The sequence below is a fragment of the Phaenicophaeus curvirostris genome, chromosome Z (assembly GCF_032191515.1).
Source record: "Phaenicophaeus curvirostris isolate KB17595 chromosome Z, BPBGC_Pcur_1.0, whole genome shotgun sequence".
Classification (NCBI taxonomy): domain Eukaryota; kingdom Metazoa; phylum Chordata; class Aves; order Cuculiformes; family Cuculidae; genus Phaenicophaeus; species Phaenicophaeus curvirostris.
Window position 1 is genome coordinate 60,587,351 of NC_091431.1, and position 17,169 is coordinate 60,604,519.

General features: G+C 40.5%; 1 protein-coding gene across 2 annotated transcripts; it reads left to right on the forward strand.

Annotated features, from left to right (window-relative positions):
* The first annotated feature begins 1,865 nt into the window (after positions 1-1,865).
* TMEM267 (transmembrane protein 267) lies at positions 1,866-15,525 on the forward strand. Of its 2 annotated transcripts, none has more exons than XM_069880133.1 (4): positions 1,866-1,886; positions 4,446-4,649; positions 6,552-6,939; positions 14,255-15,525. In XM_069880133.1, the coding sequence occupies exons 3-4, from the start codon at positions 6,628-6,630 to the stop codon at positions 14,588-14,590; spliced, it is 648 nt and encodes a 215-aa protein (XP_069736234.1). In that variant the 5' UTR covers positions 1,866-1,886; positions 4,446-4,649; positions 6,552-6,627; the 3' UTR covers positions 14,591-15,525. The 2 variants fall into 2 exon arrangements, with proteins under 2 accessions (XP_069736234.1, XP_069736235.1); XM_069880134.1 differs by lacking the exon at positions 1,866-1,886 and adding an exon at positions 2,402-2,420 and having other exon boundaries at positions 4,442-4,649.
* The last annotated feature ends 1,644 nt before the right edge of the window (positions 15,526-17,169 follow it).

The following is a 17,169-nucleotide window of genomic DNA, read 5'->3' on the forward strand; positions in this document are numbered from 1 at the left end:
CCCTTCTCTGCAGGGCTGCTCTCAATCACATTGTCCCCAGGCCTGTATTGAAACTGTACCTTCCTTCAACCCAGGTGTAGGATCTTGCACTTGGACTTGTTGAACCTCATGAGGTTCATACAGGCCCATCTCTCCAGCTTCTTTATACTGCTAATGCTAAAATCTCACAGGTATCTTCCTGAGACTAGGGAACCTGGGGACTCTCTGCTGCTGCTCAACAAAATTGATGGTCCTGTTGTCTTTCCTTTTCCTTCGGGAAGCTGTCAACAGTACCAATTTCATTATGCACCTGTGGTTTAAGGGAATATTTCATTCACTAGATGTATCAAAGATGATTGAGTCTGGGTTGTTTTCAGGTTGTCTACTTATGTAAATGTGTATGTGTACATGTACTTACACAAATATAGTAAAATTATGGCAAAAATACAGAAACTGCAGTTTTAATCTTCTACATCCTTGTGATGCAGGTAGTTACTGTTACAAAAAGTGGAATATTTTTTGTTTAAGCTGAAGTAAAATTTCATCAAAGTAACTGGGTTTTTTTTCTGATAGCATGTTTTCTTTCAGGCAGTGTTTTTCCAGACACTGTTCATTTTCTGAAGATAATGACTTGTGTGAAGTACGACCTGTGCTAAACAGATGTCTCTTCTATAATCACTTTTCTTTTGAGCCTTTCCCTATCTCAAAGGGAAGGTCAAGCAGAGAGCTGGAGCCAAAGCTCCAAATTAGCAAGAGTATTGACTGTTGTGAAGTTCACAACAACGTTAAAATGAGTCCTTGGAAAGTAACAGAATATGCATAAGATTTGTGGGAAAGTGTATACATATGCCTGTAAGTGAGAAATATATTCTGTAACCTGCTCTTGTCTCGTTGCCCATGACTGATGGAGATCAGTCCCTCATGTTGCCTAGGCCTGATGAAGGCTGCTTGCTTTCTGAAACTGCAAAATGAGTCTTGGAGAGTTTATTTGATGGGGGTTTCAGTATCAATGACATCAGCTTAAAATGTTAGCACAGCACAGAAACAGAATCATAGAATGGTTTGGCTTGGAAGGGACCTTAAAGATCATCCAGTTCCAACCTCCCTGCCATGGGCAGGGACATCCCACCGCATCAGGCTGGCCAAGGATGCCTGGCCTTGAACACCTCCAGGGATGGGGCAGCCACAGCTTCCCTGGGCAACCTGTGCCACTGCCTCACCACTCTCATAGAGAACAAATTCTTCCTTATGCCTAGTCTAAACCTGTCCCTCTCCAATTTAAAGCCATTCCCCCTCATCCCAGCACAACATGCCTTCACATAAAGTCCATCCCCAGCTTTCCTGCAGCCCCTTCAGGTACTGGAAGGTCGCTATAAGGTCTCGGAGCCTTCTCTTCTCCAGGCTGAAGCGCCCCGTCCGTCTGTCCTCACGGCAGAGATGCTCCAGCCCCCGGCTCATCCCTACAGCCTCCCCTATTCCCAGCTTTAGTCTCGCCGCACGGGATTGATGGAGATCAGCAGCCCTGACTGAGGACGCTCGCTTCCCAGCACTCCGAAACGAATCCCGCACAGTTGATTCGCAGCCGGTTTCGGTCCCACTCGCTCTACTGCGCACCAGCCCGGGACGGGAACGCAGCGCCAGCAAAGAAGCTTCAGAAGCGTCTGAAACCCGCCCGATCAGCCCTGCGGCAGGCACGGCTACTTCGGGTCCCTCTTTTACGGCGGTTTTCTCTTTCACACCTTTTATTTAACCCCGTCGCGCCCACCCAGCCCCGCCTCGCCGCCTCCCGCAGGCCTCCCCCCCGGGCCCAGCCCCAGCCCCGCCCCCGCCGCTCCCGGCGTGCTCCGCCGCGCGCAGGCGCCGTGCTGCCCTCCCGCTCCCGGTCAGTAGCCCCGCGTGCCTGCTCGGTAGCCCCCCTATGCCCGGTCGGCAGCCCCCGCCATGACCATTCAGTAGACCCCTATGCCCGGTCGGTAGGCCCCCCCAATGCCCGTTTGCTGGCCCCGTGTGCCCATTCGGTAGCCCCCCTATATTCATTCAGTAGCCCCCACCAATGCCCGTTCGGTAGCCCCTCTATGCCCGTTCGGTAGCCCCTCTATGCCCGTTCGGTAGCCGCTCTATGCCCGGTCGGTAGCCCCCTATGCCTGTTCGGTAGCCCTGCTATGTCTATTCAGTAGCCCCTCTATGCCTGTTCGGTAGACCCGCTATATCCATTCAGTAGCTCCCTTATGCCCGGTCGGTAGCCCCCTGTGCCCATTCGGTAGCCCCCTATATCGATTCAGTAGCCCCCCATGCCCGTTCGGTAGCCCCCCACCCATGCCCGTGTGGTAGCCCCCCGCCCCCATACCTGTTTGGTAGCCCCCCATGCCTGTTTGATAGTCCCCCACTCCCACGCCTGTTTGGTAGCCCCCCCACGCCCGTTCAGTAGCCCCCTATGCCTGGTCACTTGCCCCGCGTTACTCGGGTTGCGCTGCGAGCGAGCATCAGGGCAAACATTTGGGCGAGCGATATTTCTAAAGGAAAATTGTGGCCATTGTGGTTTTGTTTTGCTCTTACACCTCTAGTGCAGACACCTCTTAAGGTCAGCTGTTTCCAAAAATGCATACTGGGGGCTTCCATCTAAATATCTTGTTTTGTCAGTGATTTACAATGTTAACTGTGTGTTTGTTAAAATGTTTTTTGTTATTTTCTTAAATGAAAGTAAATATACCAGCAAAATTGCATTTGTTTCTAGGTAGAGTCCTGCAGATTTCTTGTTTGCTTTTGTCCTCTTTTCACGCTCCTTCCATCCTCCAAACCTAGTAAAATGCGTTATAGTTATCCGACCTAAAAATATTTGTGTTATCGCTTCTTCTCAGATTGTTTTAGGCTCAGATCTGCTTTTCCATGTGAAAATAGATTAAAGGTTGGAGCCTGTACCTGAAATCATAGTTGGGCATTATGGAGTTATTCATAATGGGTATAAACTGGAGATGGACAGATTTAGACTAGACATAAGGAAGAATTTCTTCACCGTGAGAGTGGTGAGGCACTGGCACAGGTTGCCCAGGGAGGTTGTGGCTGCTCCATCCCTGGAGATGTTTAAGGCCAGGTAGGATGGAGTCTTTGAGCAGCCCGATCCAGTGGGAGGTGTCCCTGCCCATGACAAGGGGTTGGAGCTGGATGATCTTTAACATCCCTTCCATGCCAAAATAATCTATGATTACGTTTTGTGGGTATAGGTGGAGATTATGCATAATGCCGCCTCTCTATAAAAATGTCATGAGAAATCACAACTCTAAGCAGTGTGACTGTGTCAGCTGTTGTGTGCGTGTGTTTTATATAAACCCAACCTAAATATTAACTTCAGCATCTTAACTGAACTGACCACACACAGGTGTCTAAGCATTCTTGTGTAATACATCTGTTTCCCACTGTTCTGTTTTAACAAAAGTATAAGCTCCAAAACTGTGCTTTCTGAGACTCATAGGATAGAAAATCCTATGAAATTTCATGATGATATTTTGTAAACAGTCTGAAAATCATTATTTTTCAGACAAAAAAAAGGGTACCATTCCTATTTTTATTTTAAAAGTTATAATTTTGCTGATTATTTTGGTTAAACAGTGTTTTGCTTTTTCTAATCTGATTTCAGTCTTGATGCACATAATGTATGCACTTAACAGTGTTGTACCTGGGAATGTGCCTTGATTTTTACACAGACAGCAGGCAGTCATTTTTGTCTATGAAAGATGACAGAGACTTGGTAAAACAAACTCTTATGCCATGGACTTGGCTTTTAGTCTGAAGCCACATTTTTGCTTTCCATTCTTCACTCTGGCTCACAGACGTCCATTAACATATTGTCTTTGTTTTCCAGTTGGCGTTGTTATATTTATTTGGTGATACTTAATTCTCAAATTGTACTAATTTTGGATTGTCTTAAGTCTGTGGCGATACATTTCCCATGTGCTTTGTGCACATGTTAATAATATCCATAGCAAAGCAGCATAAGCCTACAGCAGAACTGACACCAACCTCTGCTGCTGTTTGGATTTATAGATCTCTGTTTATCTGTTCCAAAATCACTAATTGATGGGATGAAATTAAAGAGATCCTTGGACGTGACTCGAATTTTAGTTTAATTAAGTGAGAATCTTTCTGGCACACAGCTACAGGGAAAAATCTGTTAAAATAGATCTCTGTATTACAATTTTGAAATGCAATTACATAAAACAGAAGGCTGGAAGTGCCATTTTCTGGTTTTATGACATGGAGTTCTATTATCTTCTGGTTATTGTCTTGTTCCAACTTTATTTATGCTGTCTCTTGTTTTATGGTCTTTTTCCCCTGGTTTCTTTAACAGAGGTTCTAAGTTATAGCTGAAGTTGCTTTGAGCTCAGTTATATTTGTTCTGGAATTCATTAAAAAGGTGTTGCTGTTTTCTGTATTTTTGACTGTTGTTTTCATGTATGCTTTGTAGGGAGTTCGAAGGGCTTTGTGTAGTATGGGTGCTTCCTACAGCCTAGTTCGATTCATTTAGGATGAAGCAAACGATGTTTGGTCTTCCCTGCACTGGACTGAGTAGACTGGATTCAGAAAGTGCAAAGGCTCAACACTGCTGCTTGGACCACAGTTGCAACTGGCATAAAGCAACTGCAATGGAAATATTACGTTCTCCTCGTCTCAGGGTGAGTTTGATTCTGAAATCTGGTGTACTTTTAAATTGAAAGTATGTTGCTGCATCAGCTCCTCACAGATTGAATTCTTATTCAGATTCTATGGTGGTTTTAAGTAAAACCCAATCCGTCGTTGGTAGTTACATAGTAGAAACATTTGTGAGGCGATTGCCATTTGCTCCTTAAAATGCAGTTTATTCAGAAATGTGCTGTGTATTGTAAAGTCACTCACCAGAAAATGGCAGTTCTAGTGTTTCAGGGTATACTTTGTGTCGATGTATTCATTCAGAAAAGGCACAGTCATGGTTAACAGACTCTAAACATGACCCACTTTTTCTCATCTGTGTGCAAAGTGCATGTATTATTCATGCTTTCTTCACATTTTTAAAAATGTTTTCCAAATAAATAATCCAGTGGGCTTATTTTCTATAAAAATCAATGCCAATAGTCATGTCTTGAAGATAACTACAATAAAGAGGCATGTAAATAATATGAGAGAAACATTTTATATTTTCTGGGGCTTACAATCATTAACATGTTCAAAATCATAAAATGTTTTGTTTCAATATTTTAAAGTCATTTTAAAGGAAGTCTAGTACACTCACAAAAAGCCCATTCAGAATAAAAATTCCCTTGACGGAACTGTGTGAAGGATTATCAAGGTTTAATGTATTGCACAGAAATAGCAACCTCTTGAGAAGAACCCATTTTTAGGTTGGATGTAGGCTTTGAAACTGCCATCTGTCTCCATGGCTCCCCAGAAAGACAGAAGAGCAGCTGGGACAGCTAGAATTGATACAGTCCTTAAAGACTGCTTCTCGATACATTTAATGTAATGAAGCTAAAAAATGCATCATTTTATATGAGTATTTTATTTCAAAGCACTTCTTTTTAATGTTGTCACAGAAGTGAGTACTCTGTCTCTGTAATCCAAATATCCTGCAATTACTTCTTGGGAGTGGGAGTGTTTTAAAGATCTCGAATTATTTTTGAAATTTGTTTTGAGGTATCAAGCAGTTATTTAAGGACAGAGATTATTCACAAGAAATCACCTTGTACAAAGAGGTTTCATAACAATTACAGAACACGAAAAAGTTTTAAAGACTTTTATTAATGCCTTCATTATTTAACAGTGCTTTTATTTTCAAATTACAGCGGTCAACTTTTGAAAAATAAAATGTCTGGGATTAATTTCTTTTTTTTTTTTTTCCTGCAAAAAGGGCTGGTTTTTAACATGAAAGACAACAGACAAGGCCTAGAAGTAGCAGTAGTAGAATTTGTTGCTGGAGCACATACTGAGGATATGCATATGTAGTTTTGGAGTTAGTTTTGGTTACTTCTGCTTCACTGAATGGTGGTTGTCTTTATAATGAACAGTAAAGATATTTAAGTGGTTCTATCTTTCTTATTGCGTGTTTGTATGCAAAAGAAGTAAGTGTTTTGGATTGTAGATAAGAAACTCAGTTTTAACCATTGTACCATAGAGGGATTTGAGATTTTTGAGCATCAGTCCTATGAATCCTCCAGATTTAATCTTGTTTTGTTGTTACAGTGTAAAGGGTTTAGTTTGATGAATAACATGTATTTAAACCCAGGAGGAATCTTAAAGCGTATTCACGCTGTTATCATAGACATGTTTCATAATATTTTGTAAAATTTAAGGTTCTAGAAAGTGGAGTTGAAGCTTTCCATGTTAAAGAGGTGCTTGTTCTTATTAAAACAGGGCAAGTGTTTTGATTCAGAGCTGTAGTGTTCAAGTGAACAAATTAAATGAAATAAAAAATTCCCCAGGAATATTATGTGCAGACATAGAATTTGGGGGGTTTATGCTCAGTAGTAGCTGTGATAACAGATACTTTATGCTAATGTATTTTTTCCTTTAATAATTTTCTTTCTGTTCTCTGCCTTTTGTAGAACAACTGACGATACAAAGGACGATGCACAGTGTTTACCCTGGTGACATTTTGTGTGCTGTGACTTTGTTTTTGCCATGGCATCTGAGACTGAAAAGGCCCACGCTCTCCTCCAAACTTTCAGCACTGCTTCAGTTATTTCTAGTCTAGGTTTGGGAGTATTCTGCTTTGTAGCAGACAGACTTATGCAGTTTCCCTTCATTCAGCAAAATGACTGGCTCCGAGCCCTCTCTGATAATGCAGTGCATGGCATACTAGGGATGTGGTCCTGGGCAATAGTGATTGGACTCAGGAAGAAAAGTGACTTCACTGAGGTCACTCTGGCTGGCTTCCTCGCCTCCATCATTGATGTGGACCACTTCTTCCTTGCTGGCTCCCTGTCATTAAAGGTAAGTCAATAGATCAGTGATTGTTTATTTTCTTTCTTCATCACTGTTTATTTTTCTTCTGCCATATCCTAAACAAAGAAGTTCCAATGACACTTTAATTAGATCATTTTTAATAGATACATGGGCATTATCTTTGTATGCAAGTGTCATTGAAGTGTCATGAAAAAAAAAGTAAAATGGTGAACTGGCTCTTGTTAAAGTATATATGTGATCATTGTCCATTTGCAGAACTGCTCGTTAGAACAGGCTTTCTCAACAGTATTAGTACTACCAGGTTATAGCGCTCTTTTTCAGCTGTTCTCCAGTGATTTAGTTGTGACCTGTTCCTGCTTCCCCATTCACACATGTACGTATATATAAATATATCCCTGTCCTCTTGTCTGCTCCAAAACATATATATATGCAGTTTTCACTGACCACAAGAGTCTCTTCTGTATTTTGTACCTCAGGCAGACATTCCTTACCTCTAGGTAGCTCCTGGTCCCCATACCCAGAGCCGTGCCACTCTGGTTGTTATCAAGAATTTGCTCTGCTCAGCAACACGGGTCCTCACAGTTGGTTTATGCTGTCATTGCTAGTGTAGGTATGCATACATGCTACTTAATCCTCCTTCCCCAGAAATGTACACCTGCGCCTACATATGTACTTGTACAGGATAAGGGGATGATGCCAACCTTTATCCATTCAGTCAGAACATAACATAGTTGTTTGACCTCTCACCTTCATTCCCTGCTCCAGTTTGCTCATATAGTGTTACTTTTCTCGTATGAATGTCAGAGGAAGTAGCTCCTAGGAAGCAGAGGAAGGAAGGAGGTGGAGGGAAAATTGCAGCTTGTTGTAATCCTTTAATTAATTAAAGAAGGTCAATGCAAAATGTTTTACCAATTTTTTAATGTTGGGAGACAGCTTAGTGCAAGAAGCATTTAGAGTTGAATTGTAAAAATCAGATTTCCAATGGGAAAATAGCTTTTGTTTGCGTACAATATCATTATTTGTTGTAGAGAAAAGAAGTCTTCCTATCTGCACATATAGTCGGTTTCCTCCTTGTACTTCTCTTCAGCAAAGAGGGCATTTTCACAGAATTACAAAATGGTTGTGGTTGGAAGGGTCTTCTGGAGGTCATCTTCCAAAATTCCACTGCTGAAGCAGGCTCACCCGGAGCCAGTTGCTCAGGACCACGTACAGACAACTTGAATATCTCCATTGATGTACACTCCACCACCTTTTTGGGCAGCAGTCATGGTCGCAGTGGTGGAAAAAAGCCACGTTTTCTTACATTTAGGAGGAACCTCCTATGTTTCCATTTGTGCCCACTGCCTCTTTCCCTCTTAGTGGGCACCTTGATGACATCTCCCCTGAGCCTTCTCCTCTCCAGGCTGCACAGTCCCAGCTCTCGTCCTTCCCTCCTATATGAGGTGTTCAAGTCTCTTCATGATCTTAGTGGCCCTTTTCTGGACTCGATTTCCACTAACACCGTGTCTGTCTTGAAGTGTCAGGACCAGACTCAGCACTCCAGAGGTGGCCTTACCAGTGGTGAAGAGAAAGGGAAGGATCAGCTCACTATACCTGCTGGCAGCCTTCCTAATGCAAGCCCAGCATACTGCGGGCTGCCTTTGCCACAAGGTCACATTGCCAGCTCAGATTCAACTTGTTATTCAACAAGTTGAATTTCCTCCAGACAACTTTCCAGCCAGTCAGGCTCCAGTATGTACTGGCACCTGGCATTCTTCCTCCCTAGGCAGTCCCTTGCTCTCTCCTTTTCTGTACTTTTTGCGTATGGAAATACTGTAAAATTAAAAAAATGTGTAGAGGAGAGCTAGTTTGATTGATTAATCACAGAATAACAGAGTGGTTTTGGTTGGAAAAGACCTTTATCAAGTCCAACCATTGATCCAGCCCTGCTAATCCGCCACTAGGCCATGTCCTCAAGTACAGCATCTACTTGCCTTTTAAACACCTGCAGGGTTGATGGCTCAACTGCCTCCCTGGGCAGCCTGTTCCAATGCATTTCAACCCTTTCAGTAAAAAAATTCCTTCTGATATCCAACCTAAATCTCCCCTGGCACGTCTTGAGGCCTTTTCCCCTTGTCCTGTCACTAGCTACGAAGGAGAAGAGACCAACTCTCACCTTGCTACAACCTCCTAATGGGTCCTAGAATATTAACATTTTGGTTAAGCATTTAAATCTGTTTTTATTATAATGTATATTTTCTTATTTTAAAATCAGTAATTGCAAGTAATGAATGGCTAGTTATTAGAAGGTATTGTTGAAGTCTTATTGCTACTTTTTCTTGCAGTTGAGGCTGTCACCACCGTTTTTATGTAATTGTGACCACTAGGTGACACTCTTAACCAGTATCTGTTCAGAAAGTTGAGGATTGTAGCGTCTCACAGAACTGGGAGGTGACCTGTCTCTTTACTGCCTGCTTTGAGACAAGGTTAAATGTGCTTACGCTTTCCACGATGGAGAATGTTTTGTAGGCTATTCCTGGTATCCCAAGCAATTAAATCATTGCAATTTCAAGATTTAATCTGTTCTGATGCTATTTCAGTTCCCAAGCAGCTAGCAATGGGTTTTCTAATATTCAGCCTAAAGTATTGTAGTCAGATCCTGTTTTCTTATTCTTCAGGGTCTCTCTAGGAAAGGCAAGTAATGGGTATGCTCTCCCCAAAACATGTTTTTTCGTACCAGGAGTACAAGATGCTGCAGGTAAAGGAATAGCCTTTTAGTATCCAAGCTACTTAGCTGAGGTCAGGATGTTCAAAGGCTTTTTCATAGTCACTTGCCTACAAACTCCTTCCCCTTCCATATGATAACTGGGCTAATAAAAGATATTTACCTGTAAACCATATCCTGTGCAGGTCTCTTGACCCTTACAGCAGTGGCAACATTACTTTTATGACTTGCAAAACCATTATGCTTTACAAAAAGTCTCTTCTTGATTAAATAATTTGTAAAAAAATCTGAAGGGTCTGGATTTATGTTTTCTAAGCCACTTACTATTTTTCTCATGTCCTTTGGATAGCCTTTCGCCTAAGTTTTCTGTAAGGGGTTGAGTCCCAACCTGTATTTGTTATTTTAGGTGAGACTTCATCTGAGCCAAAGAGTATAGATTAAATTCTTTTGTGTCACATGCATACCACAATTCTGTCTTTTTAAAAAGAAAAAAAAAACCAAAACTGTTGTAGCTTTTATATCTTCTTGCAATGCCATCAGAGTCTTTTTAGTTTAGCAATAAAATATAATCCCCATAAACTTTTCTGCTGTGTTGCTGCCTGGCTAGCTAGGCCTGATTTTAATTTCCTCAGCGCAATATGATGGGCCTTCAAGTTCACGTCCTACTTTCAGGCTGTTGCCTATGTAATGTATTACTTTATAGGATACTTTTTAACTACATATTTATTAGTTCCAGTCCCATTCTTCCTCTCTGGATTGCAGAATTCAGAGTAACTGATTTAAGAGATGACAGTGTTTATAGAATCATAGAATCATAGAATAACCAGGTTGGAAGAGACCCACCGGATCATCGAGTCCAACCATTCCTATCAAACACTAAACCATGCCCCTTAGCACCTCATCCCCCCCGTGCCTTAAACACCTCCAGGGAAGGTGACTCAACCACCTCCCTGGGCAGCCTGTTCCAGTGCCCAATGACCCTTTCTGTGAAAAATTTTTTCCTAATGTCCAGCCTAAACCTCCCCTGCCAGAGCTTGAGGCCATTCCCTCTTGTCCTGTCCCCTATCACTTGGGAGAAGAGGCCAGCTCCCTCCTCTCTACAACCTCCTTTCAGGCAGTTATAGAAAGCAATGAGGTCTCCCCTCAGCCTCCTCTTCTCCAGGCTAAACAACCTGGAGTAATGTGTTATGCAACACATTACTGAGTAACTAATAAATTAAATGTAATTAGCTAACCACACCACTGTTACTAATTTGTAACAATAGCACGTTCATTACACAGTTATCTATAAAGCTCATCATCACTCATAAATGTGCTGACGGGTTACTTCTATGAATTAACCCTTCTGTGCAGCACAAGGCAGTATTGCCTTCTACCTCCAACTGCTACCTTCACGCTACTCCAGCCGTCTACTCTTGTTCCTGCTGACACAGCTTGCTGCTTGGATTATTTGACTGAGTATCATCCTTATTTTTCTGGTGTATTCAGGGTAAATGGTTACCTGTGGTATTTATGTGTTTACTCTGATAAATACGTGTGTACCAAGTAGCACGTGATCTGCCCTTTTGCCCGCATTATTTTTGCAACAACTAAAAAGTCTACAAGGACTTTGCTACTTAGAATTAGTAGTTCTTTGTATTCCATGTACTTTTTACTGTGTATTGTATACACACAAGAGTAGAAGCATCTGAGAATCGGTATTTGAAGAATCTGTCATTGACTAGCTGTGAAGCTGAAAGTTATTGCAGCCAGTCATCATCCTCAGCATTGGTAATAAACATCAGTATGATGGGCTGCTCCCAGGGCTCCCCAGGACTGTAGCCCAAACACTCAAGTTGCAGAATAGATGTGGAGAAATTGGTAACTTGCAGCTTAAGACTCACCAGCTTCTGAAAGTGTAGGGCATGCAGTCAGTGTCGAGCAAGATTGTGCCAGCAAACATGCATAACACAGGTTCTTGATGTGCCATTGCTGACCAACCTGGGCTGCACGGGAGCATTTCTGGAGTTGGAGAATAAGTTTTGCACACATGTACAATTACTTTAACGTTGAATTTATAGATCAGCCTTAAAACTAAGGACATAAGGATTATGAAGCATCATAGAATATGAATGAGGGATCCTGTGCTGTTGCATAAATTTTGCGGTGTCGCTTTGAGCGTTGAAGCAAAGAATTTGCTTGGGTTTCCCTGCATGCAATTGTCATCTCCTGTCTTCAGCTGCTCATTGTAGTGTATGAGAGAGACTGGAAGATCAGGAGCTTCAAGAAGGTCGTGCACCTGATTGAACATGTAGGCAAATGAAAAAGTAATTTGTGTCATGAATAATTATGTTTCCATCTATAGCCTGACCACTCTCGTGGTCAATGTCCCCATAAATCTACCCAAACTATGAACATCTCTTTCCAAGAGGTTTAAAGCAGAAAAGTGTTGTACTGTTATTTGTTTTCTTTATTCTTTTTTAAGATCTGGTGATTTCTAAGGCAAACAAATTTGCCTGTTAGGAGAAAGAGTGTAAAAGCTTATATTGCCAAGTAGAACTATGTGTCTGTCTCTTGGGCTTGGCAGCTCAAGGATGTAAATGTTCCTCTAGTTACAGAATGTGAAACGTGAAACAGACTTTTTCCTTTCTGAGAACTCGGGTAATAGCATTTCAGAAGCCAAATAACTGTACTACAATTACAAAATAGGGTTTTCTTTTGCTAAAATTGAGCGCTTGGGCTTGCTGTATGAGCAACCCTCGCATCATAAGTTGTGTATGAAAACAATTGAAGCATCACTTCCCCGAACTTGGATAAAGATTGGCCCTAAGACTGATAAACTGTATATGTAATTAACATTCAGATTCTCCTTACTGTGTTGCTGTTAGCACCTAGCCTCTATAGGACAAAGGGAAGAGACTAGTAGAGACTTCGCAACTGTTTTTCTCAAAATGCAGAAATAGTGACTAGTCAGTAGAATGTCTGCCAAAATGTATCACTAGCTGGTGTGGTTTTTCAAAATTAGACTAGTATGGACTTTTTAGGCTCTTGCTGACAGCAACAGAAATCTGACTATCTTTTTAGAGTACATGATAGACAATAGCACCATCACAAGACTTTTCTACTTTAGTCTGTGAACTATCTGCTTGTATGAAACAGAAATGAGATTGTAGAAAACATACCCTTTGCACCAACTTCAGTGAGTTGGGTCCATACCGTTACAGTTAAAAGTTGTTGAGACGGTTTATGAGCTTTGTAAACCTGTAACCTGACTGAGAGTCATGAACAAGCATGTGGTGGAAGCTGATTGAGAAAAGCTTTCTGTAAGCCTTTTAACATTGGCATTTTTTTAAAGCACAGGCTACGTAAGTTTCCATCTCTATATTTCTTGGCTAAAGCTACATGAAAGTTTAGGTATAGAGAAGGGTTTCAAGCAGTTCTCTAAATTATCCACAGACACTTGATGAAGCTATTCCAGAGTCCCACTGTCAGGTACTGTGGCTGTTGAATTGTGCAACAATTAACACAACCGAAGTTTTAACGAGAGTTCCTGGCTGCTGTCTTTTAGTGATGTTTTGTTTGCTTTCTGCAGTAGGTGCAGTGAGGGATGCGTTCAACATACCAATCAGATACACTATCATGTACAAGGAGTATGTCTCTGGTGCCTGTTTCAGTCTTTCTGAGTATTCACCTGTATCTGAATTAAGCCAGTTAATATTACACCAACCCTTGTGTAGTAATGTGTTGTCATTTCTTCTGGGCTTAGATGACAAGAATCTACTTATTTATTGCTTAGAAATACAATATATTTATATATCTGTTTTACTGTCTTCTGTGGAGATAGTTATAGCTGCTGCCAGTAAGTACATCCAGAATATTTTCTCAAGTATGTGTATTAAGTTGATAATTATGACTTTTTAAAAAGGGTAAATTTAACCTCACTAGCTAGACATTCACCTTGATTAAAACCAATAGCAGACTTTCAACTGAGTTAATGTTAAACAAGTTCTTGATATAAAAACCCTAGTCACAAACGATTCAGATGTTGGCTTCTACACTTGTCTTTTGCCTGTGCTTAAAGAATACTGTTGTGTGATCAAAATACGCATAACTTAGATCATATTTTTGTTGTGTTGGAAATCACTGTTCTGGTTTAGATATTGTCCAACTAAAACAACTTTATGGCTGCTAAGTGTAGTATAATACAGGATGCATTCTTGAAAATAAATGCCATTAGAGCATATGAAGTATTTCAAGTAAAGCATATTTAATATTTCTTCTGTATTGTATGGTTGTTTTCCTTTTAGTTATCTTGAAATTAAATGCATATAATCAGTGTGGCAGGCTAAGAATTCCTTGTATACTGTCATTTGACTATGGAAAATAGCATACCTTGTCGCTCTCCCTCCATGTTTTGCAGCTGATAGTGCTTAGCAGGATGCATGATTCGTGTCACACAACAGAGACAGGGCAGCATGCAGCTGTCATACATCTCAACAGTCAGACTGTTGATTTTGATCAGCTACAGTGGAAAGAAACAGTATGCTTTTCTTTGCACTTCCACCTAGCCACTTACCAGTACACCTTTAAACACCCCTGAAACATTTATTTTCTTGTCATGGCTGTAGTCATTGCCATTTATGTTTTTCTTTTCTGCAGGCTGCTCTGACTCTTCCACAGAGACCACTTCTTCATTGTTCTACTGTGATTCCTGTTGCGGCTTTGACATTAAAGTTTATTATGCACCTTTTCAGGCTTAAGGATTCATGGTGCTTTCTTCCCTGGATGTTGTTCATATCCTGGACTTCTCATCATGTCCGTGACGGGATTCGTCATGGCCTCTGGATCTGCCCATTTGGAAAAACTCCTCCTTTGCCATACTGGCTGTATGTGGCAATTACAGCATCTTTACCTCATTTATGTTCATTTATCATGTATCTAACAGGCACTAGAGAATTAATGTCTATAAAGCATGGAGTCCGCATTGATGTATAAGAATGATGGCTCTTAGCACTTGTTCGTATTAGCACTTGAAATAAGCTGTCTCTGTCACTGAAGTGGATTCCTTGATTCCTATGACTCCTGAGTTAGACGACTGCGGAGCCAGTTGCAGGTCCTGTGGCAATTCCTTGTTATAGAAACCTATTTAAGGAATGGTAATAATTTTATATCTATATATTCCCCTTGTAAAATATGTGATCTTTGATTATAGTTCATGTATAGCTAGTTGATTTATAAAGTAGTCTCTCTCTGTATTAATTACATTACACTTTTCTGTCATGATGCCATTCATCTGATCACCATTCACTTTGGATTTGTATTCCACCTTTGGATAATATGTTTCTTCTAGATAGCATTTGTATAGCACCTTAAACATTTAAAATACTATATAAATGCTAAGTATCAATGGGGATATAGTAGTGTATGGCACTTCTAATAAACACTGGTTAGCCTTTTGAATTTATTTGTTTTCCTGCTGAACTCTGGTGTTCAACTGTTTTAAAAGAAATGCTGCTTGTATTTCACAACACACAACTGCATATTTGCACCTCTTTGAACACTGCTGTCACACTGTGTTTCTACTGAATTCTCTTCCTCTATAGCTGCTTGGTACTCAATTTGCAGATCATTACTAGGTGGTATTTGTGGTTAGAAAGGAGGAGACACACTGATTACAGTATTGCATGTGTTGGCCAAATTTTTTGGTTTAAAAAATATGCTAATTATTAATATTATTTATTTTGCAATTAAGGAATTTAGTAAATATTTACGGATTATATAAAGGTGAACTTATTTATTACAGTAAGCCATAAGCTTTAGGGAAGATTCAGGAAGACAGAAGAAAACAAAAAATTACTCCAAATATGAGTTTGCTTAAACACCTGACTGCTATACTCATAAACAGCATTTTTCATTAAGAGCAACATGATCCTTATAAAGTAGAATGCAGTATTATTATGTGGCAGTAGGAATTTCCTTATAAATAAGTTCCTTAAGGAAAAATGTTTTTATGTTGCAGATTCATAATGGAGTCATTTGTACTGTTGACTGCTCAAAATAACAGTTTTCATTTACAGAAATTTCTCAGAAAAAGTCCCAGAGTAAAGATTAAGCTCATGTGTAGTTTACAGTGTACAAGCTGAGAAATGTCTACTAATAAATTATTTGTTCAATTTTTATTCATTGAACTCCATTGCCCATTAAGGATAAGGGGCCTTAATTATTCCAGTTTGTGATGAATAGCTGTCAAAAGGCATTATTTTTATGGAAAGGCATATACAGGGGTAGCACATGCTGAACTTTAGGTCTCGAAGAGTGCAAAGATTAGGCAATGTGTTCATACCAAATTTACACTAGTAAATGTATGTTACTGTAAAGTACCAAAAACCACAGAAAGTACTTCCTGGGATGGCTGGCTTGATGGGTAGCAGAGACGTGCTGTGGCTGTGAAGCCATCCAGCGCACTGAGCTGAGTAGAGAATCCCACTTATTCCTATTGGGAATGTATGCTTATGGGAACTTGTCTGACTGTGCAGTGGGCCTGTTTAGCCTTTATTATACAACTAATAAAAGTGGGGGGTTTTTTCTTGGAAAGAGGATTGAAAAAGTAGAACTTTCCTTGAAGGATTGTCCTCTTACCGTGGATTTCTGGGTTTTTATCATATGCAAAAGTTTCCCAGAGACAACATCAGAAATGCTTTGGTTTAGAGCCCTTGAGGCAGGACCTGTCTTTTGTTCAAAGGCATGATGGTTTAGTAGTGGAGGAGTGTGGCTTGTTCATTTACTTCCAACCTATATTTTAAAGTATAGGCTGAAATGCTCGTAATGAATACATTTTGTGCAAGAAGTGAACATTTGCAAATGTGTGTAGAGAATCTTCTGTATTCGTATTTCATGGTATAGTATTTGTATAATTTTGTGCTTTATCCAGATTTGTTGCAAAGGGAAGTATATATAGGAACAAAGTGGAGAATTACACTTACTTATTTTCAGATGTAGCTGTAGCATTTTTGGTAACTGTAGGTCTACCAGCAGCCCTTAAGGTTGATACTGTACTGTTTTGGCTAAGTTTAAGGAGCAGTTAATGGGTACATCTTTGGTAGTTTAAAAACATGTATTTTCATTCTCTGTATTTCTAGCAATTCTTTAGAGCTGCAAAGATTTTCAGCTGTACTTCAAAATGTAAATTTTCCTGATCATGTTCTTATACCAGTTCTACCACAACAGAGTTAGAAATTTATTAAGGAAAGCAGCAAGCACTTGTGACACGTGACTTCTTTCTCTCTCCCTCCAAACAGATATGACACCTCCTTCTGACATTTAGGCAACTTGAGCTCAAGCCACTGACAGCTTTAAAGGCAAACTGACACAGTGTGTTTAATGCTGTAATTTATGAGTAGCCAGATTAGAGAACAAAGGGGAAGGTATATATTTGTTTCAGGCCATGTCACCTAGGAGTAGCGCCTGCCTATTGTGAATTCATTGCCTAACAATTCCTTACCAGTATTTTGTGTACATTTCAAATTAATTGGTATTTCCAGCTGTGCATTGATACCTGCCACACGCAGCAAAAA

Coding starts and splice junctions, on each gene's coding strand:
- TMEM267 (XM_069880133.1), top strand. CDS start 6,628: ATGGCATCTGAGACTGAAAAGGCCCACGCTCTCCTCCAAACTTTCAGC. Junction 6,940..14,254: donor CTGGCTCCCTGTCATTAAAG/GTAAGTCAATAG, acceptor TCTTTTCTGCAG/GCTGCTCTGACTCTTCCACA.